This window comes from Pleurodeles waltl, chromosome 4_2 (genome assembly GCF_031143425.1).
Source record: "Pleurodeles waltl isolate 20211129_DDA chromosome 4_2, aPleWal1.hap1.20221129, whole genome shotgun sequence".
NCBI classification, from domain to species: Eukaryota; Metazoa; Chordata; class Amphibia; order Caudata; family Salamandridae; genus Pleurodeles; species Pleurodeles waltl.
In genome coordinates, this window is record NC_090443.1 from 14,410,772 (window position 1) to 14,438,693 (window position 27,922).

The 27,922-nt window shown below is 48.0% G+C and overlaps 1 protein-coding gene across 12 annotated transcripts in view; it reads right to left on the reverse strand.

Annotated features, from left to right (window-relative positions):
* CACNA1A (calcium voltage-gated channel subunit alpha1 A) overlaps positions 1–27,922 on the reverse strand; it is a 1,156,221-nt gene that overhangs the window by 633,077 nt on the left and 495,222 nt on the right. For all 12 annotated transcript variants that reach the window (XM_069230415.1, XM_069230416.1, XM_069230412.1 and 9 more), the window contains 3 exons: positions 26,607–26,710; positions 15,210–15,325; positions 13,350–13,406 (listed from right to left, as the gene is read on the reverse strand). In XM_069230415.1, coding sequence (XP_069086516.1) covers positions 13,350–13,406; positions 15,210–15,325; positions 26,607–26,710 — 277 coding nt within the window. The remainder of the gene's footprint in view (positions 1–13,349; positions 13,407–15,209; positions 15,326–26,606; positions 26,711–27,922) is intronic.

A 27,922-nucleotide genomic window follows, 5' to 3' on the forward strand; every position in this document is an offset into this window, starting at 1 on the left:
TCCATGTCTTGGCCGCCAGGTAGGAGAAGGATTTCCCACCAGCCGTGGTGCGGCGGATGCGAGGGACGGCAGCAGGTGCGAGGTTGGCGGAGCGAAGTTGACAGGTGGGCGTGTAGAAACTGAGGTGACGGTTGAGGTACTCGGGTCCCTTGTTGTGGAGGGCTTTGTGTGCGTGGGTGAGGAGCCGGAAGGTGATCCTTTTGCTGACGGGAAGCCAGTGCAGGTGTCTCAGGTGGGCGGAGATGTGGCTGTTGCGGGGTATGTCGAGGACGAGGCGGGCGGAGGCGTTTTGTATTCGCTGCAGACATTTCTGGAGTTTAGCGGTGGTTCCTGCGTATAGGGTGTTTCCGTAGTCCAGGCGGCTTGTGACGAGGGCGTGGATCACAGTTTTTCTGGTGTCAGCGGGGATCCAGCGGAAGATCTTTCGGAGCATGCGGAGAGTGAGGAAGCAGGAAGATGATACGGCGTTGACTTGTTTGGTCATGGTGAGAAGCGGGTCCAGGATGAATCCGAGGTTGCGTGCGTGGTCTGAGGGGGTTGGTGCGGTGCCTAGGGCCGTGGCCCACCAGGAGTCGTCCCAGGCGGACGGGGTGTTTCCGAGGATGAGGACTTCAGTTTTTTCTGAGTTCAGTTTCAGACGGCTGAGTTTCATCCATTCTGCGACGTCTTTCATTCCATCTAGCAGGTTGGTCTTGGTGCCAGTGGGGTCATTGGTGAGGGAAAGTATCAGCTGAGTGTCGTCGGCGTAGGAGGTGATGTTGATGTTGTGTTTGTGTACGATGTTGGCGTGTGGAGCTCATGTAGACATTGAAGAGAGTCGGGCTGAGCGAGGAGCCTTGTGGGACGCCGCAGATTATCTTGGTGGGGTCTGAGCGGAACGGAGGGAGGTAGACTCTTTGGGAGCGGTTCGAGAGGAAAGAGGTGATCCAGTCCAGGGCCAGTCCTTGGATACCGGTGGAGCGCAGGCGGGATGTTAGGGTTCGGTGGCAGACGGTGTCGAAGGTAGCCGAGAGGTCGAGGAGGAGGAGGGCTACTGTTTCTCCGTTGTCCATCAGAGTTCTGATGTCATCTGTGACTGAGATGAGGGCGGTTTCTGTGCTGTGATTGGCTCGGAATCCGGACTGAGAGGGGTCGAGTAGGTTGTTGTCTTCAAGGAAATTGGTCAGTTGCTTGTTGATGGTCTTCTCTATGACTTTGGCAGGGAAGGGGAGGAGCGAGATGGGGCGGAAGTTCTTCAGGTTGCTGGGGTCCGCCGTAGGTTTCTTCAGGAGGGCGTTGACTTCCGCGTGTTTCCAGCTCTCGGGAAAGGCGGCAGAAGCAAACGAGCTGTTGATGATGGTCTGGAGATGCGGGGCGATGATGTCGTCAGCTTTGTTGAAGATGAAGTGTGGGTAGGGGTCCGAGGGGGCACCGGAGTGGATAGAGTTCATGGTAGCTTTGGTCTTCTCCGCGCTGACGTGAGTCCAGGCGTTGAGGGTACTGGCTGGGGTAGTATGTTCTGTGGTGGTTGGCTGGGTCTGGTGTCCAAAGCTGTCGTGTAGGTCGGTGATCTTACGATGGAAGAAGGTAGCGAGGGAGTTGCAGAGGTCTTGTGAGGGCGTGATGGAGTTGGAGTTAGGATTGGAGAGCTCTTTGACGATGTTGAAGAGTTCTTTGCTGTTGTGAGTGTTCTTGTCCAGTCTGTCTGTGAAGGAAGTTCTTTTGGTGGCGCGGATCAGCTGATGGTGTTCGCGGGTGGCGTTTTTGAGAGCAGACATGTTTTCTGCGGTGTGGTCTTTGCGCCAGGCTTTCTCAAGGGTACGGCAGGTTTTTTTGGATTCCTTGAGGGTGTCTGTGAACCATTGAGGTTTCCTGGTGCTGGTCTGTCTTGGGAGGCGTCTGAGAGGTGCGAGGTTGTCCGCGCAGTTGGTGATCCAATGAGTGAGGCTGAGGGCTGCATCGTTGGGGTCGGTGGAGAAGGTGGGTTGGTTGTCGCTGAGAGTGGAGCGAAGCTGTTCCGTGGGGGTTTGTTCCAATGTCTGCGTGGGATGGGTTGTGTGCGGAGGTGGAGAGTCTTGTGTCTGAAGGTGAAGTGGACACATCTGTGGTCAGTCCAGTGTATTAGGGAGGAGTGGCTGAAGGATACGTGGTTGCTGGCGGAGAAGATGGGGTCAAGCATGTGTCCAGTGATGTGGGTGGGGGTGTTCACCAGTTGCTTGAGACAGAGGTTGGCAAGGTTGTCGAGCAGGGTGGTGGTGTTGGGGTCGTTGTTCTGCTCCAGGTGGAAGTTGAGGTCACAGAGGAGGATGTAGTCCGGTGAGTCAAGGGCGTGCGGGGAGATGAAGTCTGCGATGGATTCGCTGAAGAGGGCACGTGGTCCAGGGGGTCTGTAGATGAGAGTTCCTCTGAGGGTGGTCCTGGGGTTGGTGTGGATCTGGAAGTGCATGTGTTCGGCGGCAAGGGGGGTGTCTTCGGTGGAGGTGGTGATGCTGATGGAGTCCTTGAAAAGGATGGCGATTCCTCCACCGACTTGGTTGGTGCGGTCTCTCCTGGTGATCTTGTAGCCGTCGGGGATGGCTATGGCGATGTCGGGGCCGAGGAGGCGTTCATCCAGGTCTCAGAGATGAAGGCGACGTCTGGTGCGGTGGAGTCCAGAAGGTCCCATAGTTCAATGGCGTGCTTGTGGACGGAGCGTGCGTTGATCAGGATGCATTGCTGGCGGTGTTTTGATGGTGGATGCTGCTGCTGGCAGCAGTGGCGCATCCACTCCTGCCGGAGGACCCCCAGCAAGCAGGTAAGTCGGGTTCTCCAACAGGAGAGTGAGGGTGGCGGGTGCGTGTGTGGGGGTGTTTTGTGTGGTGGGGGGGTGTCTGTTTCTGTATGCTTGCATGCAGGTGTGAGTCGCGTTGACCGAGTGCGTGAATGACTGAATGTGAGCGTACGTGTATGTTGTGTTGTGTGAATGTGTGTGTTTTTATGTATGTTAGTATGTGTTGCGGTGTGTGGGTATGTATGTGTGCATGCATGTGTGGATGTGAGTATGTGTGTGTGTATGTGTGTGCGTGTGGGTGTGTAAATGTGCGGGGGCAGGAGAGGGAGGGAGAGGGTGGGGGAGGACAATGCGGAAGGGGAAGAGGGTGGGGGAGAGCCCTATCAGTGACAAGGAATGAATTGTGTGGCACTGACGGTGCCTACCGCCATGGTTTTTGTGGCGGTACGGTTGCCACGAAAACCATGGCGGTAGGCTGGGTCATAATCCCGAGGGTGGGATTGTGACAGCCGGCTGGCTGGAGACCGAAGTCTCCAGCCCAGTGGCCGTTACCACCCTGGCGGACGGAGAGGTACATTGGCGGTGTGGCTTGAGCCAAACCGCCAATGTCATAATTTGGGAAAAGGTACCACCAGCATGTGGCAGTACCTTTCTCCAAATTACCGCCGACCGCCAGGGTCGTAATGAGGGCCTAAATGTTTTGAATCTTGAAGAACACATGCAGAGAGAAATTGAGGATTGAGGTGTGTTGTGCCCACTGGTTACCATTATTATAGTGAACTAAGATACAAGGAGAGCAGGTCCTGAAGCAACAGCGTTAATTTAAGGGTCCAGTGTAGACAGGTGAAAGAGGTCCCATATAACCCTACTTTGAGGAGTTGATACTCGAACTGTAGACAACTGGAACGCAATGGTCAACAGGGTGGCACAACAAACTAGAGTAAATATTGTCTTTCAAAATGTTCTACGTTCTTGCTGGAATTATTGTAGAAGTATTACATGTTGGAGCTCTCACGATGCATAATTAGTTCACCCAGCTGACCACTGGAACTATTACTATATGCTGTGCTTCAATTACTATTATAGGAAATTAAAGTTATTTTCACAAACAAAGGAGGACGTGTCACAACTTTCACAACCGTTTTTTATTTCTTAGACTCAATGGCTCTGCGGACATCAGCCTAGAATCTATACCAATATCTAAGAATTTATTCTGACTGAAAACAAGGGTCAAGATTTGAACAGGAGGGGGCGTGGTCTGGCCGCGATCCATGATGGCCGCCTGAGAGCCGAGCTCCGCACGGCGGTGGGACACGCGGCGTTGGGGGCGGCGCTGGAGGCGCTCCAGGGGGCCGACATAGGAGTTGGAGATGACGAACGGCTGACATCTGTGACGCGGGGGAGCGCCCTCTCCGGAGGCGCTGAGCGGAGCGAGGGGAGCAGGCTTGAGGCCTACGGCAGGCCTCTGAGCCGCGGCCCCGAGTGAGGAATCACCCCGACACGGAGAGACACACCCCTCGCTGAAGCCCGAGGTGGGGGAGCGCGCCCTCTGTCCCTACCTGCGCCTTGACGGCGGCTCATCTGCGGCCCCCGGAGCCGACAACAGACTGGGACGCCGCCTGCCCCCCCCTCCCTTCCGATCGATCGACGCCGGAGGGGGAGAACGGAGCCAACCAACACCACGGCCCAGAACAACAACAGGAGGTGGCCCGATGCCGACAACGCGTCCCCCGGTGCCTCTCCAACCTTCCCCTTTCTGCCGGGGGTCACGGGATCGGCGACAAAAGGCCTCACCACCAGCGGATTGCAACGGACGGCTACCCCCACCCCCAGCCTTACCTGCTTCAGAGAAGGCCCCCTGAGAAACGACAGAGGCCCCGGAGGGCCGAGCCGGTGAGTCAGAGAGGATGAGAGATGTACGGAGATGAGGGTGGTGGATGAGTGAGAGAGGGGCCGGGAGTGAGGAGAGAGAGAGAGGAATATAACAACGTGCGGAGAGAGGAGGAAAACGACGGGAAGAGGAGAAGGCAAAGAGCAAAGGAACAAACACTACCTAATGAAAAGAGGGGCAAGCACAAGAGTGGGCAAGGAGTAAGGAATAAAAAAGAAAAAAAAAGAGGAGAAAAAATAGAGAAAGGAAAATGAACAACACAAACATAACAACAAAAGAAGCAATACCACACTAACAGGAAAAGTGAAAAGCCACTGTAGCCTCCAACAAAGCTGGAACTAACGAGGCATGGAGAACAAAGAGGGCCAGGAATAACATCGGACCCCAGCTCCAAAACAACTCCTCTCCCCACAGAACAGCCCTGTGGGACACGGAGCGCTATAGAGCCAACACCGAGATCCTTCCCCTCGTATATATACATCAACTACAGCCCTCCCCAGGAGACTACTTGGAGAGGTACCCACCTAAACTCACCAACTACTCTGAACCCCCCTCACCCACCTCCTCCGCCACCCTCTCTCCTCTGCCGCCCACACGCCTACGCTGATCGCCCTCATTGAGACACGGACAGGCACCCCCTTTGTTCCTCACCTACATGGAAAAACCAGCAATGCCCAGAGGCAAGATGGCGGGTAAAGGACCATGTAAACCTGCTCGCCAACTACTCTTCTCTGAAGCCCTGTGCCAACAGAAACACCCTGCTAACACAGACTCTCCACCCCCTCACATGACACCATGTCAGAAGACACTCAAGGAGCATCAATGGATCATATACTGCAGGAGATATCGGCAGTAGGCCGCAAACTGGAAGGTATGGACACTGCCATGTCAGCATTAACAGCGGAAACGAGATCCATGCGCCTGGAAATAGCGGGCTTCCAGTCACAAATCTACGGACTGGACCATCGAGTAGCGGCTGTGGAAAGTCAAGTGGTCTTACAGACTGACAGAGATCAGGAACTCTTGTACCTTCGTAGCAAGTTAACCGACCTTGAGGACCGAAGCCGCAGAAACAACATCCGCTTCCTTGGATTTCCGGAAGGCATTGAGGGTACAGATATCCTCTTTTACCTGCGAGACACGCTTCCCAAACTAGCCGACATAACATTTGACCCCCCTCTGGAATTTCAAAGAGCGCATAGACTTGGTCTCAAGAGACAAAATGGTAAAGATCGTCCTCGCCCAATCATAGCCTGCTTCCTCCGGCACAGGCAGGTCCGCCAACTGTTACAGTTATCCTGAAGGCAAGGCCCACTCCGGCTCGGTCCCCTCGAAATCCGCCTTTCAGCAGACTTCTCCAAAGAAACAGCAGATCAAAGACGAGCCTTTCTCTCCCTTCGTCCTCGCCTTCGCCATCTGGACGTTAAATTCGGCCTCTTCGAGCCAGCCAGGATGTTGATAACTAAGAACGGAGAGTCACGAACCTTCTATGACCCAGAGGACCTGAAGTAATTCCTCAAGGGGCTGCATGATCCGACACAACCTATGGAATCAACATCCCAATCCCCCCCCCAAGACACACAAAACCAAACTAGGGGAATGGGCCAATCGGAAATTGCTCTGGACACCAACGGAAGACCTACTACAGACCCCCAAACCAGGGGCAGAGACCTGGAGAGATTAACAAAAAGTTTTGATGACAGGGGCCAAGTCCTACAGGCGGTACCGATGCACACACAGCTGCCAGACAGAGACAAGTCCCGATCCCCTCTGAAACCCTAGGTGCCTGCTACCTGAAACCAACATGGACACAGTTTTCCTACAAGCCCTCGATATCAACAACCACAGACTGTCATGGAAACGTTGCAGGAAACACAGGAACTATATGAAGAAAGAGTCCTGACTCAGAGAAATGATGAGTACTCTATTTTAATATATACTCTTCGGACATTGTACCACGGAGAACCGCCCCCCCCAGAAGGCTTTAATCGCCTTGGACTGCTTAGACTGTTCGGATTGTGTGATAGTTTATGCTGGCTCCCGATTACTCTTGTTTCTCAACGTCCCTCCCCTTCATGTCGGGTAACACTTACCATATCCCATATCACTTCTGCCATCTAGAATCAGGATCTAAAACGTCCTCTGGAAAATATGGGAACTGACGTACTACCCTTGCACACTACTGGCTTGCCCTGGCAGGATTGTGGCAAAATGATTCTGAACTGGGTTCTGAGCTTTAGACCCCGGTCTACTAACAAATGCAATAGTGATATAATGAGGGGCACTGGTGCAAAGCAGAACAGACCACAGATGCTAAGTCCCAGAGCATATACATGCCACAACCCCCTCAGAATAACCAAGGGGATGCGACCTCAATAACAACAACACCTGCTTCTGTCTTTTCCTCGCGCTTTCCCCATCCCCCCCCACACAGGGACGCGGCCAACATACGACCTCCCCTCTCCCCCCCCGTCCTCTGGTTACAAACACCCCCCCCCCCTGGACATGACTGGAGGCATCTATGCAGAGGTCTGGGGCGCCCCGTGGGCGCCGCCCCCCCACCCCGGCGCGGGGCCTGCTGGCTGGGCGTGGAAGCTCAGTTGGCCTAGGTTTTAGACCCGCCGGTTAAAGTTTGTGTACTTCGGGACTCGTATCCCAGTCTCCCTTCTTTACCTTCTTCCTTATTTCTTCTTCCCCCCACTGTTTCCTTTTTATTCACTTTTCAACTCTTCTTCGTATTCAACGCACCCGCCACCCCCCCTTCCTCCTCCCGACATCCTCTTCAGTTCACAGAGCCCACCCCACTCCCCCGAGCTCATACCCCCGGGTGGGCGGACACAGGAAACGAAGATGCCCAACCAGATGGGAGCACCATTAGTTCCCCTCAGGGTGATATCATGGAACGTAAACGGCCTTACCCACTTTATCAAACGGAAGAAAGTCCTATCCTACCTTAACTCTAAGCAGGCAGACATCGCCTTATTACAAGAGACACACCTAGACAGTCTTGAATCTGACAAACTACGACGTGACTGGGTAGGAACCGTCCTGTTTAGCTGCACCCCACCCTTACCCGATATGGAGAATGTCCCAAGAAAAAGCGGGGTGGCGATCCTCTTACGCGAAACCCTCCCTTTCACGGTCGTCAAATCGTGGACGGACCCTGAGGGCCGATACATATTTACCAAGCTGAAAATCGGGGACTCAACACTGTGTGTGGGGTCAGTCTATGCACCAACAGGTCCCAAACGCCTCTTCCTTCTCCAGCTCAATCGACTTCTAACCGAGATAGGGGCATCCCGTTACGTTATAGGGGGAGACTGGAACCTAGCAAGGGACGCAGCATTGGACAGGACGGGGCCTCTAGACACGAGTAACAACGCAGACAGAGCCATTCAGTCTGATATACTCGCGGATAATGGTTTGGTTGACCACTGGAGACTGACTCACCCAACGGACGGAGAATTTACCTTTCTCTTGCCGGTACATGGTACCCAATCACGGATCGATTACTTTCTCCTATCCCATAATCTTGTGGTCCACACCCTGGAGGACGACATACTGGAGGGAGGCCTTTCAGACCACTCCCCCGTCCTTATAGCCATCCGCTTAGGCCTGGTATCCCCGGGACGAAAACCCTGGAGATTAGCGATCCATTGATATCGATCCCCCCAAGGTAAGTTGCAGCTACAGGACCATGCGACCACTTTCGCCCAAGACAACCTCGGCACGGTTGATTCAAGTCGAACTATGTGGGCTGCAGCCAAAGCCTTGATACGGGGACAGCTCATGCGGGATGCGGCGATGGCGAAAAAAAACAGAAAAGTGCAACAAGCGGCTCTGGAACTCGACATACGCAGACTAACCAGACAATATACAGCACACCCCTCCCTTCCAGGCCGACGAAGTCTAGAGCAAGCCCAAATGGCCCTTAATGAGCTATACACCACCCAGGCCGAATTCGTATTACAGAGACTCCAAGGGAGACACTATGAACAGGTTGAGAAGGCGGGATGACTGCTTGCAGCCTGACTCCGCCAAAGAACAGCCGCTCTAGCCATCCCAGCCATTCGCTCTCCCTCCGTGGACATACTGACCCACCCGCAGGCCATTGCAAACGAATTTGCCCAATTCTATAGACACCTTTACATGCCGGAAACCACGACCAACCTAGCGCAAGCTACCACCTTCTTAAAGAAGCTAGACCTCCCTTCCCTAACAGACGAGGGCCGTAGCCTATTAGAAGGGGAAATAAGCAGACAGGAGATAGATAAAGTCATCTCTGACCTCCCGTACCACAAATCACCCGGAGAGGACGGATACCCGGCAGAATTTTATAAATGGGTAGGGGCAGAGGAGATTGATATGCGAAGCCCTCAATGAAGCCTGCGAAACACAGACACTATGGACCATATCCAATAATGCCACAATAGCTGTCATACCGAAGCCTGGGAGAGATCCTTTATTATGCGGCAGCTACCGACCCATCTCTCTACTAAACGGGGACATCAAAATTCTAGCAAGCGTCCTGGCAAACAGATTACGTAAAGTAATCCCGTCCTTAATACACTATACACAGGTGGGGTTTGTACCGGGCCGCACGTCTAGGAACCACCTACGAACCCTGTGCCATACCTTATGGGCGTCCAGAGACTCCCCGGAGTCGGCGCTGGCCCTGTCCTTTAGACGCCGAAAAAGCATTTGACCGCATAGAATGGCCCTACCTATTTGCGGCCCTAGAGAGATTTGGTCTAGGCAACAAATTTATCTCCATGGTACGACTGCTCTATGATCAACCCCGGACAGAGTCAACTGCGGAGGCTTCCTCTCAGCCCCTTTCCCTATCCGAAGGGGTACACGACAGGAATGCCCCCTCTCACCTCTCCTGTTCCTTCTGGCAATGGAGCCCTTGGCGGCAGCCATCCGGTTCTCCCCCTCCATAACCGGCCTACCATTACCCGAAGGCACTTCTAAGATATACCTCTACGCTGACGGTATCCTCTTAACACTGACGTACTTGGAAAGATCCATACCGGCCCTATTAGAGGTAATCGAGGACTTCGCAGCCCTATCGGGATACCGTATTAACTTGGACAAAAGCGAGGCACTTCCGCTATCGCGAGTAACCACAAAAGCGGCACTCCTAGGCTACCAATTCCGGTGGACGCCAAAACGTCTTAAATACCTAGGAGTGCTTGTCAACCCTGGACTGGCACACATGGTGGCAGACAACATTGACCCTCTCATCACGCGGGCGAAACTAGACTTTGCGAAATGGACCCAGTTAGGCCTCTCCATGTGGGGCAGAGTACAAGCGGTTAGAATGGTGACGGTACCCCGCTTCACCTATATCCTAGGTCTCCTGCCCTTACAAGTGCCCCTTTCCACACTAAGAGGCATCGATGCACTAATTATTAGATCATTTGTGTGGGGCACAATGCGACCACGGCTATCACCAGCCAAGCTTCTGGCCCGCCGCATAAACGGGGGAATGGGACTCCCATCGGTGGAACACTACTCTTTAGCCCTCCAAATGTCTCAGCTATCCAATAACTATCCAATATACCAGACCCCCCCTTGTGGATAGCAATAGAAAAACGACTCCTGGCTGCGAACTAAGGGCTCGGTGGACTCTACCGTGCAGACCTCCAGCCACTATCTCAGTAAACCCTATCCTGGCGGCGACCAGGGCATCCTGGCAAAGGGCCCACTGACTGTTTGGGGTCCACCCCCTCATACACGCCCAAGCGCCCCTGTGGCACAACAGTGCCCTACGCATTGGTGGCGAGGTACTTCATTGGCCGCAATGGAAACAGGCAGGCATCCTCACCCTCTCACAGGTCCTGGAGAACGATGTGCTCAAACCCTTTTCCAAGTTACGGGAGGAGTTCGGCCTACACCCGAACCAGGAATGGAGATACATGCAACTCAGGCACTGTCTCTCCCGAGGGAATACACCTCCACTGCCTTCACCGATAGTGGCCTACCAGCAGCAATGGGGACAACACAAGGGAGTAATGTCGGGTCTCTATGATCTAATTATTCGACGGCTTTACTCCCAACCGCTAATGGACAAACTACGTCTACGGTGGTAAACCCGGCTGCAGCAGGATTTAGACCCAGATGATTGGGAAGCTATCCTAGAGGAACTGGACAGAGGTACCCGGGAAGCACGCTTGAAATTATGCCTCTTCAAAATCTTACATGAATGGCACTGGTCCCCAGCGAAACTGCATAGGACCGGACTCCTCCCGCATGCGAACTGCTGGCGATGTCCAGAAACATCCTGTGACCTGACACATATCTTAGTAAACTGTACAACAGTACGACCACTCTGGGATGCTGTGAGCTCCACTCTGGCTGAAGTAATGTCACTTCCGTCACCACTTCCCCCTGCCCTCATACTTCTGCAAGATACGACCTCCCTACCAGACCTCCCTAGACCACACAAGAGACTGTTGCACACAGCGTTAGCTACTGCAAACATTTGCATACTCAGACACTGGCGGTCAGAGACCCCCCCAACTCCGGAGGAATGGATTACAGCCATGATCCGCACTGCTATGCATGAACGGATCATTTATAACTTACAAGACCAAGCTCAAATATTCTTACAGGTATGGGCTCCCTTCCTTACAAGGGGGCAATAGTACCCTACCCGGAACCACCACTGTTCCCTTCTCCCTTACCTTCCCCTCCTCCCCCACATGTGTCTATTTCCCTTTCTCCCCCTCGCTTACCTCCCCTCGCTCCCGTACCTCCCCCTCCCTCTGTACTCTTCCCCCTCTCCCCCTTCTTATCTCCACTTCTCTTTCTTCTCTTTTCTCTTATTTTCTCCTCTTCCCCTCTTCCCCTTCTTTCCTCTTCTTCCCCTTCTCCCCCTCCCTTTTCCTACTGTTTCCTCTTTCATTTTCCTTCTTCCTTTTCTCCTCTCTCTTTTTCTTTCTCTGTCCCCCTCGTCCCCTACCCCCACGTCTCTTTCTAAATACCCACTAGAGTCCGAACGTCGCCTTCCAGCAACACTCCAAACAGACCTCCATGGTAGATCCTTCTTCCTATGTCGTCTGATAGTCACCTGGTTCCAGCCGAAACTGACCACAGAGTTGACATGAGCTGCAACACCCATTATCCCCGCAGCGACATCCCTTGCTTCCCAAGGTGGCACTCCCCAGTCCCCTCGTCTGAACAGGTACAACCTACCCCTCACCCTTATATCTTTATTCTCTTTAAACCCCCCCACATAGTCTAAAATATGTTGGAAGTGAACTCTACCTCAGGTTTTCATACTACGACTGATATCCTGTTTGTGCCTTATGCGTTTTTCTTCTTCTTTGGTTTTCTAATATCACTGATGTGCAATTACTTTTGAATGATGGGACCCTGATCCCACTGACTTTGTACCATATTGTGTTATTAACAATAAAAGAAAAGTTAAAAAAAAAAAAAAAAAAAAAGATTTGAACAGGATATAAAGTAGTGGACTCGCCGGAAAGGCAAGAACAGAGACATAAGAGATTGATCTGGGTGCTGACAAAAGGATATCTTAGAGTCAGAGGCAATCAAGGCTACTGACATGGCCTGGCTGGATGCCGGTCAAGAGGCAAAGAAGCTGGCTAGAAAGTTCAGGTAGCTGCTAGCTCAAGACCTTCTCAGTCACCAAACACATCTTGTGAGTGTGTGCCATACCTCAGCCACTTAAGTCGCAAATGAGGCACTGAGAAACAGGTAGGTCTATAATGTGCAGTATATAAAAGACCAAAGAAAGGCAGTTTCCTGGGAGAAGACGATTTTCGGCATAGGAGGGTGTACCACCTCTTTGAAGCCTGCCAATACTCTGGATCATGCATTATCAAAGAGCCAATGGAAGGCAGCATAAGCTCTCCCAGAGGGGAAAGAACTCCGCTCTCCCAGAGGTAAGAACTCATTATCACACTAGTGGACACAGTATGTAAGAGTGTAAGTGGAAGAGCTACCTCCTCAGCGCAAGTCAGTTATTTAGCTGACCTATAAGTTTACAAATAGTAAAAAAATGAACTATATTCTGTCACCAGCAAAATCTGGTACACTAATGATGAATTGCTTTTACAGAAGAGAAGAAATGAAGAAACCGTGCACGAGTAGTAGTTGAAATATAGAGGAATGCAAGAAAGGCAAAGCCAGATTTTTCTCCCCCTTAATGCTTAGCTAGATGCTGGATCTTCCCTTATGTGGCATAGCTCTTCTGGTTCTAAAGGGTATAGAGTAAAAGTGGCTGAGTGTGCCATCTTCCGAGGAAGAGTACAAAGCTTCTTGGTTACAGGAACTCAAGAAGAGTTGCTTTTGCAAAGTATCTGCCGGCACCGGACTCAAGTTCATGAACAATACTGTATTCAATGATAATGCAAGGTGGATGAAGAACCTTTGCATCAACATGTAGCTGCACTTCCACTAAATGGCTTTGCGCTTTGCTTGGGCTCTCCATGGATGTCTGTTTCAGCACCATGAACATGGCTAGTATTATCTGGACCCATAACACACGAAGAAATGACACTCCATAAAACATGATGCTCGAAAAAGGTTTCCATGAGGAAGTGCAAAGTACGCCTAGTGGGAGCTCATGCAACACGTTACTTTTCAGGGATGGACCGCCAATACCTCACAAGAAACTCCATGATTAACTACCAACAGAGTGAGCATGCTAATCACTCTCAGAAAGCGTAAAATAATTACCATCAAAAGGATGTCGAGGATCGCCATCTGTGTCGTCTTCTGCTAGAATCACCTCCTCTGTGGAGACATTACCATAATGATTTTAATTATCGGCAAGCTTCACCCACATTCCACTTACAATAAATTTGGCATTCCTGAGTAGTCTAAACTGATAACAAGTAGACAGATGTCTTTGAAGCTGATAACCGAATATAGATCTCCTTTCAGCTGATGACTGAACATTGAAATACTCCCAATTAAAGAAAAATGAACGAATACCTCCTGCCCACTGGACCTCCTCTCAGTTCATAAATTAACATAGATTTCTTTATAGCTGATAACTCAACATAGATCTCTTCCCAGCTGACATGTGTAAACAGACCTTTTACTAGCTGATTGCTGAACACAGTTTTTCTCTCTGCTACCAGGTGAATGTAACAACTCTTCAATGCCATAACTCAGGAACGACGACCTAAAAGCTGATTACGCAACACATACCTCCTTCGAGCTCATCACTTAACCTATACCTTATTTAAGCTGATAACTTAATATATGCCCGATTTACTAGGGTATTTTGGGCTGAAACATACATTTATGACTGAAAATACCTAAATTTCGCATGCCCATGTAGTCACATAAGGGTTCCTGGGAGGCATTAATGGTGATACTGATGCCGGTTTCTGTGACACAAGTAAATCGTCTGTAAGGTGTGAGAACTGGGTGTTACAAAGTGTAGTGTGTCTTGGAATTTTGTGAATGCCCACAAACGTGTATATTTGTGAGGATTCACAAACTGAAACCTGACCTTTCCTCGTCAATTCTTCTTCCTGGATGCAAGAGGTGTATTGAAAGGTTTTCTCCACTGGGGAAAGTGTTCTCCCAAAATAAAAATAAAATAATAAAAAATAAATGCGTTTTCACATTTATGGCTCCCCTTCCCACTGTGCGTAATCGTACACGATGTACAGTTCTTCACAGTGTAGCCTTAACACAGTCAGAAGGCAGGTACACTACTAGTCCTGAAAATCCATGACATGGTTTTCAGACATACTACTACACGTATTTTGTGTGCAGCAAAACCCCTTACTTTTAAACTTTTCTTTGTGAATTTGACGCGTAGACAATGTCTCAGCTGTTATGAACGTAGACCTCCTTCCAAGTCTTAAACATACACTTCCTGCTAGCATATAAAGGAACACACACTTCCCAGCTTAGGACTGACCATTCTCCCAGCTGGGGATTGAAAATGAAAGATCACTTTCATGCTGATACCTGAAGACAGACCTTCGCCAAACCATAACTAAATATGGTTGTCCTTCTAGCCATAAGTGAACATAGATTTCCTAACAGAGGATAACTTAATCTAGGCGATCCCTCAGTTTATAACAGACCCATATTTCACGGGATGGGCCACTGCTGATTATAGACTTTAGTACAGCAATAACTGAATTTACATCTCATTCAAGCTGAAGACTGAACAATGACTTTCAACCAACTAGTAACTGAACAGAGAACACTTCCTGAGTATTGAAAAACATTGCGTGAAAGATTGCTGTAAGCATGTATGATGTCTCTATAATGCTCCCCTCCTACAGCCTTGATGGCCTACACAGATAGACCTGGTGCATAAGGGAGCGAGAGACAAATTTGTGTATAGCCATACTTACACATTTTATTTGGTCAGATGATGCTCCTACTGTGTGACTGACTACATTGCTCCCATTGTACTGGTCGAAAAACCACCATCAATACTCTCTTTCTAGTACCATTGTCACAGCATGCAATTTCCTCCTTCCATCACAAAGTAGTGCATTCCCCAATCCCAGAACATCACTTGCTGAACCATGGCATTGGATCTCTTAGGATCTACAATATTCCCACCTGCTTTTGATATCCACTCCATGTATCCGTTAAGCTCTCTCTCGATCTGCTGCTGCCGCCTCAGCTTCAGGAAGGCTCTGCGGTTTTCCACCCTCTCCCTTTCTTTGGCAAACTCTCTGTAAAATATCGGACAAATGTGAGAAAGAGACTAACTAATTAGATGGCCTGTTAGTATAACGAGTGTGACCGTATAACTACGTTGAATGTATGCAAGCATGCAGCATGCAATTATATTTATTCCAGTATGAAACATAGGCCCTGCGTTAGCACAGGTTTGCGTCAAAAAGTTTACCGCCGGCTAGCGCCATTCCTGGACGCCAGCCGGGTGCCATATTTAAGGAATGACGCTAGCTGGCGGTAAAGCCAGGTTAGCGTCAAAATAAATGATGATAACCGGGTGGGGGAGGGGGAGGGGAAACAGGAGGTTGTGTGTCGAAGAATGGCGCTAGTCAGGTTAGAGTCAGAAAAATGACTAACCTGACTAGTGTCATTTTTTGACCCACAACCCCCATGGACATGAATCCTGTCTTAGTAAAGACATGAGTCATGCCCCCCTGCCTAATGGCCATGCTCAGGGGACTTATGTCCTCTGGGCATGGCCATTGGGCACAGTGCCATTTAGTTGGGCCCAAGTTAGGCCCCCCATGGCACTTAAAAAAAATAAATTACCTGGACTTACCTGGGATGGGTCCCCCCATACTTAGGTGTCCTCCAGGTATGGGTAGGGGTGGGTGGGGTGTCCCTGGGGGCAGGGAAGGGCACCTGTGGGCTGCTTCCATGGTCTCAGATCATGGAAATGAGCCCACAGGTCCCTTAACGCCGGCCCTGACCCATGCGTTAAATAATGGCGCTAAGCAAGCTCAGCGCCATTATATAAGCCCCTCCTCCTCCCGTGCATGATTTTTGCACTGGAGGATAAATAAGGCGCTAAGGCCTTAGAGTAATTTTTTTGCCTGGGAACACCTACCTTGCATCTCATTGAGGTGAGGTAGGTTTTCACGGTAAAAAAATGACGTTAACTCCAATATTTTGACGCTAGATGGGTCTAGCGTCAAAATATAAATATGGATTTAAGTTTGCGCCAGATTTGCGTAAAAACAAAATGACGCAAATCCGGCACAAACAGAGTATAAATATGCCCCTTAGGCTTTAGAGCTCAGAGGTATCATGAGTACAACACAGAAATGATTTCTAATAATTGTGAAAAATATTATCATTTGGAGGGCCACAACCAAATAATATTATATAAGAGGGTGCGCTGGCGCAGTAACTGTGACCTGTGATATCCACTGTATTTCTGTTTCTGCAGAGAGTGGAGGCAACACTTAGCGCACACTGCATGTGCCAAAAACACATAGCGACTGCTGGGGACCAGCACTGTCACCGACTCGATATACAGGTCCCGTCCTCTCAGGAAACTGCAGTTGAACAGAATGCTTTCCATTATGCTGGTTCGCTTTTGAAAGTATACTGAACAGAACTCTTGTACAACAGTTGTTATCCATCACTTGTCTTCTGGCGCCCCTGGCTCAACCCTCGCCACAACCAGAGTCCAGGGATGTTGAGGCAGTGTCAGGAACAAAAAGTAAAGAGTGCTTTAAGAGACTTTAGTTAAGTCGAGCCCACCAGAAAGCTCAAGCCATTAGGCTGGAAAATATATATTGTGAGCCTACTAAGAACTTACAGCCGGCCCATTGCTTACTATTCACCAGTTTACTGCCAATCTCGCTTCTTATTCCACAGCTTTCCTTGTTCAAGCTTGTCAATCTTGTGTTTGTTCCTCACCTCATTCATAGCGTCTTTACCATTCTCTGACTAGTTTGTGTCCTTCCATTGCCCACTTTTTGGGAAACTATTTTTTGTTTTTCATTAAGCACTCAATCTAAGGGCATATGTTTCCTACTTTATCCCTCTTGCGTTTCACTTTCTCTGCTTCTGCCAAATACTCCACCCCCATGCTTCTTCTTTGCTCTCTACCTAATGGCTAATCACTCTTTCTCTCTAGAATTCGTCTCTCCCTGCTCCCTGAGCTCCCTGTTGCAATCTCCTTTGTGTAGCTCTCCTCACCCCCATGTTGCTCCCTCGCTCGTACCCACCTGCCCACTCCCCGTTGCTTCTCTCCTATCTGCTCCTCCGTAGCACCCTCTCCCCCACAGTGCTTTTGTGCACTTAGTTTTTTTTTTACTGACCGACCACCACCTTAGATTGGTAATAAAAAAAAAAAAGACAGCACCTCTCGCGTTAGTACGTAGGCAAGCGCAAAGGTGTTGACGCATGCGTGTGCCTACAGAATAATGCAACCCCCTCTTTTTGCAATTACTACTACATAGCATTGATTGTACCATTGCTTTTTAGGTTGAGCGTGCAAGCGCTCTGACCTGTTGTAATCTCTCTGTGGGCTTTTAACCACACCCCCGCACGCCTATCACTATCACTTGTTCATGGGCTTGCCTTTCAAAAATCCTTTGTTATAATTGGCAGAAGCTTTATGCTTGTCCCTCCTTGGGGTGGTTTTGTTACCGCCTTGGACATGGACCTGGTTACATGGATATTTACACGGTTGCGGATATGTTTGATTGCGAGCAAACTTCTTTTTTCTTTTGTGTCTCTCATTCGCGCTCATGTTCATGGAAGCCAGGGTGCTTTTAATCGGCTTGCTTATGTCAAATGTTTTACTTTTCATTTTCAATTGAAGTGACAAGAAAAGTCCAGTTAGGAATTTACAATGTTAACGGTTCTAACTCGAGCAAAAGCGAGACCCATTGCATTGTAAATGTTTGTCACTGATGCTGTTCACTATCGCTAAGAAGCATTGTGAAAGCCAGAAGGTCCCTAAGAAACAACCTATTGGCTTCGCCAGTGCTTGCTTCTCTAGGTTCCAGGCCTCGCCCCTTCCCTAAATTCTGAGTAATAAATCAGAAACTAGTAGGTGGCTAAGGGCGAATCAAGAGATCAATACAGGAGGTCACTGAGGGTCAATGTTAACAGTTCTGCCTACCATTATGGATACAGTGGTAGAGAACAGGCCAGAGAATAGGTTCTTCTGCTAAATGTAGTGACAGAGAACCAACAACAGACATTCTCTTCTGCTGGAGACAGTGAAAGGGAACATTCAAGACACCGAATCTCTTACTTCGACCCCTTAGGGGTTTTGTTCAGCTGTTACATCACTCTCCGGACAAACCATCGTCGCTAATTAGTGGCAATGCGGACATTCGTATTGATGTTGGCTTGCAGAAGCAAGAGGTTTGCTTGCTAAATACAGAAAATACAATCACTGTGTATCAAAGTACAACTTTGTCATATTGGTAATATATGCGTGCACATGTGGACAGGGGAAGTCACAGGTAACTCTTTTGGTTATCTGTCCTCTTTGCACCTCCATTCAGACTTTGTTAGGCTTCAGTGCAGCACTCCTTCCCTCACGAAAACGAATCATTCATAAGCCACTTTCGACGTTTAAATATAATTACGTTTTTGTTGATATTTGCTCTATACAATTAGATTTTCTTTGTTACGGCTGGCCTCGCTCATGCTGCAAACTGCCAGTAAGTTTCATTTATAAGGAATGTATGTCCTGTAATATTTCAGTTTAATTAGCTACGCCCAAAACTTAGGCCCATATTTATAAAAAAAAATCGCCACATTGCCGTAATCTTTTTATGCAAAAGTGGCGCAAACTTACAAAATACAATTATATTTTGTAAGTTTGCGCCGCTTTTGCGTAAATAAATGACGCAAAGAAAGTATAAATATGCCCCTTAATCTGTTGACATCAGTCAGATTCATCTGTCTTTTTGCACACTGAAGGGCATATTTATGAGCCCCTAGTGCCACTGGATAGTCACTTTACAGGACGCTCCAGTGGCGCTAACCTCAGCTCCATATTTACAAGGAGGTGTAATGCCACTTTTTGTGGTGTTACATCTCCTTGTAAATATGGGCCCGTCCGACGCAATTATCTGCATCAGAGGGGCATGCAATGGGTGTTGCTGTGGGCGTGCCACAGCAACATCCATTGCATTTTGATGCTGCCTCAGATTTGCAAGATTCCGCAAACCTGAGGCAGCGCCAAAATCTATCGCCATCCTTTGGGGGTGGCGTTAGCAAGGCACAACGAGGAGGAATACTTTTATTCTTCCTCGTTTTTTGCTTTTTCTATGCGTGCTGCATTCTGCAGCACGCATAGAAAGAGCAAAATGCAAGAAATGATTGTTTATGTGTGGGAAGGTTTCCCTTCCCACACATAAACAATCATTTGAAAATGACGCTTTGGCACGTCTGCGTGTGCTGCATTCTGCAGCACACAAAGAAGTGCCAGAGCACCATTAGTGATTGTTTATGTGAGAGAAGGGACACCTTCCCGCACATAAACAATCACACCCCTCAATGCAGACATCGTTGCACAATAGTGCAAGGATGCCTGCGTTGACACTGGCAGCTACATTTAGCGCCAGCGCAGGGGACAACACAAGGGTGTGCCGTATTCACTTAAATACGGCGCATCCCTGCATTGTGAAAATAACGGAGCGCGGTGCTGCCAATTTTGGCGCAGTGTCGCGCTCTGTCATTTTCCCATAAATATGGGCCTAAGATTGCCTGCGTTTAGGCGATTGCTCTCTTAAATTTTTTGGCTTAGCTCCAAGTTTGCAGTAACATTTACAGTCCTACTGGGAAGCTCCTTTTGCAGGGGAAGAGAGGTGTAAGGGCCACCTCCTGAACTGTGCAAGCCCTAAACCTGAGCTGCGGAAATTTGGAATAAAAGTATTGACCGGGGTCTGATGGTAGAAATAAAGCAAGAATAATAATCTTAATAAATCAGACTCTTTGAGGAGTGAAATCCACGAAAAAGGAGACAGAGAGGATTAACGAGTAACTAATGCACCCTCCCAATCATGAATGTGTAAGAAATATATTAGGCATAGTGAACCAAAGCGAAGATATGAGCGTGACACGTGTTCGAAAGATACGCGGACAGACTACTCTCAATCACAGGTTGTGGCATGCTTCATCATAGGGTACTGTCCAGTTTAAAGGCACATGATTGCATTAATGGGGCTCAACACAAATCAGGAGCTATTTTGCGTTAGATCATAGTTGGGATCGAAACAGCAGATTAAGATTACCAAATAGGTCACCAAACCAATTTTATTCAAGGCGCCCTGACAAGATTAAAAACAACGGGATGTTATGGAATGTTAATTGCTCCTACAAACTCAATAAGTATACTAGATATAATGTATGATAAAGGACAGGATATTCCTAGTAAGATAAAAACAGATACATCACACAGTCATGTACATATTCATTCAAATAAAGACTATTTCACAAGAGTCCAGGTTGCATGAATCCACTCGTGATTACTGCAAACCACACCAACATATATGACTGTGACGTTGTATATGGTGTTTTTATCTCACTAGGATATTCCTGTTTTAGAACATAAGCTACAGTAAATATACCTAATATATTTTTCTGTTTCATCTACATGATACTACCTCGTATACGTTTTACATAATACACACCGATCAGGGTAGATCGAGAGTCGCCATCTAGGAATTAGTTACAATTTACTTTCTGCAGAACTGCCATTAAGTTTCCGACGTGAGTCAGACGCACAGCCATCACTATTTGAGTTCCACAATAAGACGCCATAAACAAAGAATATCAGGAGGAAGAGGAATGGGACAAGAGAGAACAGCTGGCGTGAGATGTTTTACAGTCAGCCTCAACCGTATGGTCCTTTCAGAAATTCCATCACATACTTCTATGACACAAACAACACACTATAGTATTCGGCTATGATCTTTACAGAAACTCATAAAATCAAAACTTTGGGCCATATTTGTACTTTTTGACGCACAACTGCGCCAACGCAGTTGTGCGTAAAAAAGTTACTGCTGGCTAACGCCATTCCAACGCGCCATGAGGGCGCCCTATTTATGGAATGACATTAGCCGGCGGTGCGGACTGGTCTGAGTCAAAAAAAATTACTCACACCAGGCAGCGCCGGCGTATGGGAAAATGGGGGTTGTGCGTCAAAAAATGGTGCAAATCAGGTCTGAGTCAAAAATCAGGCCTCAAACCGGACTTGCGTCATTTTTTTTGACGCACAACCCCCATTGACATGACTCCTGTCTTAGCAAAGACAGGAGTCATGCCCCCTTGCCCAATGGCCATGCCCAAGGGACATATGTCCCCTGGGCATGGTCACTGGGCATAGTGGCATGTAGGGGGGCCCAAAATAGGCCCCCCTATGCCAATTTAAAAAAAAGTTAAAAAATACTTACCTGAACTTACCTTTACTTCCCTGGGATGGGTCCCCCCATCCATGGGTGTCCTCCAGGGGTGGGCGAGGGTGGCAGGGGGTGTCCCTGGGGCACCTCTGGGCTCCTTCCGAGCTCCTTCCGAGCCCACAGATCCCTTAACGCCTGCCCTGACCCAGGCATTAAAAAACGGCACACAAGAGGCTGTGCGCCGTTTTTTAAGGCCCACCCCCTCCTGTGCGTCAAAATGACGCTGGGGTATAAATAAGGCGCACGGGCCTTAAAGTCATTTTTTGGAAGGGAACGCCTACCTTGCATATCATTAACGCAAGGCAGTTTCCTGCTTCCAAAAAATGACGCACATGATGGAATTTTGACGTCCGTGGGCTCGGGCGTCAAAGTATAAATATGGGGCAGGGTTTGCGCCGAATGTGCGTCAAAATGTTTGACACACATTTGGTGCAAACAGAGTATAAATGTGCCCCTGAATTCTTTTCCCATTAGTACTAACCCTCATTTCTAGAGAGACACAAAATAACGATAGCACAGATGAGGTATTTCACTCAAGAAACTCAGTTTTTGAAAACAATCGCCTTTGAAAATTCAACCGGAAATTATAATCCTCAATGATAATGAGCAAGCACATTATCCATTTAAGGTCTGATTCGACAAAACTCCAAGGAAAATGTTTAAGCCACAAGAGGTCGTCTTTAAAAATAGACACCAAAAAGACTTCACAAAACATAGATAAGGGTTACGGAAATCCTCTACAAAGTCCTCTAACTGCTGCCACGAAACCACAAGAACTCCAAGACTCCAACATACAAATTTGAGAAGTGAGTTCAAAGCAGCCACTTTTCTTTTTTTATACAGTAGTAAGAACTAAGATGTGAATTCCCAGGTTTTGAAGCTTCTCAATTTACCTTTGTTTTGCAAGTGACAACTTTTCAACTGCACTATTTTCATTTACAGCCTACAAATGAAAATTAATTTAGGGATTTATTGTTAAAGTACCTTGAAATTCTCCATTTTACCTTAATGAAACCTGTCAGACCAATTCTAATTTTGGTCCTGAATTAATCTATTATCATGACAGCAAGTTACTGTTAGGGATCCCTTTCCTGATTAAGACCACTGACGCATATGGGCTTTGTTGGCCACTGAAACATGTTGACTTAAGGATTTAGGAGAAATTGGCATTTAACAATATCCCATTGGTTTTAATCTTATAAGAGGCATCCTGAGTAAAATTGGTTGAGTGATGGATAGCTTCTGTGATCTCATGCAAAAGAGTTCTTGATTTTGATTGAGCCTGTTCAGGCAATCATGTTCCTTGAATGTGTACAGTACTCTATGGTGTGTGGATGAGGGTAGTCTGTCCAAATAAATGATATCATTAGAACACGTGTCAGACTTATGTCTTTTCTTTGGTTAACAATGCCTAATGTATTTTGTTTGAATAGCACCTACCTGAGAGCAGGCTAGGATTGAACAGGTTGCTTTCCCCTTACATAACACAACAGAGGATAATTATTATTGTAGACATATATTTTCATCAGCTCTGATCAATAGATATTTGCATACACCTTGATTTGTGGACTAGTAGTGGGGGATTTATTTGTGAATTTAGACCATATAACATTCAATAGGGCAAAGTGGCAGAGAGCACACACACATGCTTCCTCTCAGAAATTACATCTTAAACAAGGTTAAGAACCACATGAGTACTGTTGTACATGTACCACCTAAATCTAAGGTATGAGCCAAGACCCTAAAAGTCGGATTAAGGACCTCAAGGTGCAGTAAAAGCCAAGTCCTTCTCTTCCCTCTGTCCAGACACAGTGGGATTTTACTTCTCCAAGCCACGCTCTGCTCTCCAGCCAATAACACTACCTGATATAATTTCCACGGGTTCTGTTTTATGTCGGGAAACAGTGAAATATCACTTCTCCATGTCTGCTCACCTCTATCCAGACACAGGCCTATTATTATACTTTTTTGACGCAAATCAGCGCTTGGGCAGATTTGCGTCAAAATGTTTACCGCCGGCTAATGCCATTCCAACGCGCCAGCCAGGCGCCTTATTTATGGAATGACGTTAGCCGGCGCTGCGGCCTGGTTTGCGTCAAAATTAATGACAGTAACCAGGCAGAAGAGGCGAAGGGAAGACTGGGGGTTGTGCGCCAAAGAATGGTGCAAGTCAGGTTAGAGTCAAAAATATTGGCTCTAATCTGACTTGCGCCATTTTTTGATTCACAACCCCCATGGAAATAACTCCTGTCTTAGCAAAGACAGGAGTCATGTATCCCTGACCAATGGTCATGCCCAGGGGACTTATGTCCCCTGGGCATGGCCATTGGGCACAGTGGCATGTAAGGGGGCCCACGTTAGGCCCCACTATGCCACCAAAAAACAAATATATATATACTTACCTGCACTTACCTGCACTCACCATGGATGGGTTCCCCATCCATGGGTATCCTCCAGGGGTTGGCGAGGGTGGCAGGGGGTGTCCCTGGGTGCAGGGAAGGGCACCTGTGGAGTGCTTCCATGGTCTCTGACCATGGAAATGAGTCCACAGGTCCCTTAACGCCTGCCCTGACCCAGGCGTTAAAAAATGGCGCAAATCTGGCTGGGCGCCATGTTTTAAGGCCCACCTCCTCCTGTGCGTCATTTTGACGCCGGAGGATAAATAAGGGGCACATGCCTTAGAGTCATTTTTTGCACGGGAATGCCTACCTTGCATGTCATTAGCGCAAGGCAGGTTTTCACGTACAAAAAATGACTCAAACTCCATAACTTTGGCGCTAGAAGGGTCTAGCATCAGAGTATAAATAAGGAGTAAAGTTTACGTCGAATTTGCGTTAAAACAAATGACGCAAATCCGGCGCAAACAGAGTATAAATATGGGCCACAGTGTTATATCACCACTCTGGGTCGTGCTCTGCTTTCTGCAGCAGGAAACCGTGAGATATCATCTCTGCCGACCTTGCTATCTGAGACAGGAGACAAAGCGAGTTCTCCTCTCAAGGCCTTGCTCTGCATTTAGTCTAATTGGGTATCACGTTTGTAGGTCCTTCAATCCTTTCTGTACAAACACTGGAGAGATAACCACTGGAGAGCATGTTCTCTCCCCCAAGGCACAGAGAGAGTGATATGGCCTGTCCAGCACCCGATTTTTGTTCCAAGCACAGCAAGATAACACTTTTCCATTTCCAACCCTCTCTTCACACACTAATAGATGTCACCTCTTTAGGATTTGCTGTCTATCTAGGCATAACGATATACCAACTCTTTAGGGCCAGTTATCTTTTGAGATAGAGTGAGATGTCATTTAGGCAAGCCCAGCCCTATATCTACGCATAGCTAAATATCACCTCTTTAGGTCCAGCTCTATATTCAGACGTATTGGTGTAACATCTCTCCAGGCCAAGCCCTCTTTTCCAGGCACAATGAGATCTTACCTCTCCAGCCCCTGCTCTCTGTTTAGACACAGTGAACTACCATCAGGTCCTGACCTAGGATATATCTCATCCTTAGCTCCAGCTCTTTCTAGAGGCACATTAGGATATCACATCTACATTGCCTGGTTTGGGTCCAGAGAGATATATTACCTCTCCATACCAATCTCTCTGTCCGAGGACGCAATCAAACACCACCCCTCTAAGCCCTGCTCTCTTTTTCAGACACAGTAAGATATCAACTCACTAGGCACAGCTTTCTGTAGAGACATGGTGTAATATCGACCCTCCCCCACCTCTGTCTAGGCACACTGTGAGGTATCACCTTTCCAGCAGCCACTGCTCTCTTAATAGACTCGGTGAGATATTATTTGTTTTGATAGGCTTTATACACACAAACAAGAAGATATCACCTCTACAGTACAAGGTCTTTCTCCTCGACACAGTGCGATACCACTTTTCAAGACTTTGATATCTGCCCAGTGACACATTAAGATATCAATTCTTTAGGCTCAGCTTCTCTCCACGCAGACTCAGTGGTACAGCACCTGTTCTGTTCCTGTCCTCTGAAAAAAGTGGCACGTCACCTTTTCAGGTTCTGATCGGTGTCCAAGGACACACTGAGCGATCAACTCTCCATGCCCTGTTCTTTGCCCAGGCGCTGTGGGACAGCACCTCTCCAGGCCTTGCTCCCTGCCAAATACATTGAGATATAACTTCGCCATGCCCTTTTTTTATGTCCACGCACAATAAGCTATCACCTCTTCAGGATTTGCTCACTATTCCCAAAGGCACAAAGGTTACTTCTTCTTCAACCTCATTCTTAGGAATCTAAGACACCTTGAAAAATCACAATGGTCTGCTGCTCCTTGAAAGAAGTGCAATCAAATACATTACTTAATTCACCAGGAACCTCCTCATCCCACGGCTTGATATTCATGCTAATTAACGCAACTGATTAAATTTGATACACAGTGCTTATTGTAACTAGTATATTGCTATAGCTGCCTACAAAGTTCAAACTGAACTGTCTAGAATGTACCAGAAAATACTGGGCAAAACACCACACATCCAATCAACAAAGCACAGCCATGTAACATAGTTGGGTGGCATGTACTAACAACAACAGTATTCCCCTAATACACAACTCTTGTACCAAGTAAACCAAAATATTGGAGTAAGCAGCCTACACGAATCCAAGACAGAACTTTTGGGTGTCATTGTACTCTTTACACCATTCCCCTTCCTAACAACCCACACAAATCTAGAAAGGAATACATTACAAGGAACACCTAATGCTCATCCAACACATTCCAGGTAGTTCAGGACATGGCTATCATAGTTTCTCCAATTACCCTACGTGCATATTACGTGCCGGTACTGCGCATGTCGCATAATCCATGGAAGCCAACTGATTGGGTATGAACTCCAGCTACGCATCAAACACTGTGATCACTGGCTTATCAGTGATTGAGAAAATCTTACTGGAAAACGTGAATAGAGCATAAGTATACGACTGATGATACTGCTTCACAAACAAAATCATGCTCTGGTCTGCAACAGGATTGTCAAAACCAAGGATGGAAGATACCTGGAATCCGTTCGCAAGGCCACACTAAGGGCATAATGCAAGCGTACAAATGACTCTAAAATAACACAGCATGACTTACCCCGACAGGACGCCCAGCACGAGGTTCAGCATAAAAAAGGAGCCAATGATGATGAGCGGGATGAAGTAGAGCCAGTTCCATGCGTTCCCTGAGGCATTGTTACTCTGCAGAGATGGAGAGAAAAGTGAAATGTGAGGAGCCAAGGGTGGTTGGAGAGAAAGACACAAAGAGGAGTATATGGGGTCACTGGGAGTAAGGGTTAGAAAAGAGCACATCGAGGAACTGTGATGGCAAGAGGAGGAAATAATGGGTAAGGAGCAAGAGTATTTAGAGGTAAGGGAGGGCATGGGAAGTACAGGAGAAGTGAAACGTCGGAGGCGCAGAGATGTGAAACACTAAAGCAGCCTGAGAGGAGAGGAGAGAAGGAAAGAGGCAGAATGGGAGATAAAAGACAGGATGGTGGTCGAGCCATTACAACAAGACGAGCAAATGAAGGACGAGGAGCAAGAAGAAACGAGGGGTAAACTAAGACATGGGACAGAGGGAGGAGTAGGAAGTGATGTGGGGAAGAGAAGAAGGGTGTAATGAGGCAGAAAAGCAAATGAAAAGTGCCTGCTTATCAATCCAGTAGGAGGATACAGGAGGGTGCATGAGCAGAATCAGGGGCAGGAGAAGCAGTTGATCAAAGTAAATAAAAGATGGTGAAGAAACAGCCGAGGAAGATGAGAATAAGATGAGTGCGTGGGGAGCAACGGGACCGTAAAGGGTAACAAAGCAGAAGAGTAATAAATAGAGCAAGAGCAGAATAGGAGGAGCCCTGGGGTAGGAGGGGTACAGGAGTGTGCAGAGCTGTGGGGAAACCCTAGCCGGCGTAGAGTACACGAGGGCGCAAGGAGTAATGAAATAAGAGGAGTCAGGAGAGTCTGATGAGCAATGGGGAACGGATGGATAAATAGAACAAAGGAGGTGGCGGGAGGGGGTGTTTGGTGGGCAAAGAAATGGCATGAGGGAGAGAGACAGAAAGGGGGGAAAGATGAGAGAATTACAATTCAGCGTAAATAGGAGTAATATTTCCCATGCAGCATCCTAGTGGGTATGGGTTTGGGACAAACCTGCTCCTGGAAGCGTACGTAAGGCACTTTGAGTTTCAGTGGCTTAGAAATTGACAGCAGCACACGCTGGTTTTAAAGCAACAGTGTCTCCCATTTCAATGTTTTCTCACTTGTGGGCCAGGCTTCTCAGCCAAACACATCAGTACACGTTTTGGTAATTCACTTAAGCTTTGATTTTTGTTTTACCTCCGCAACATGTTCGATATCACGTTAAACATTTCATAAATGTAAAAAAAACATAATAAACCACAGATTGCATAATCA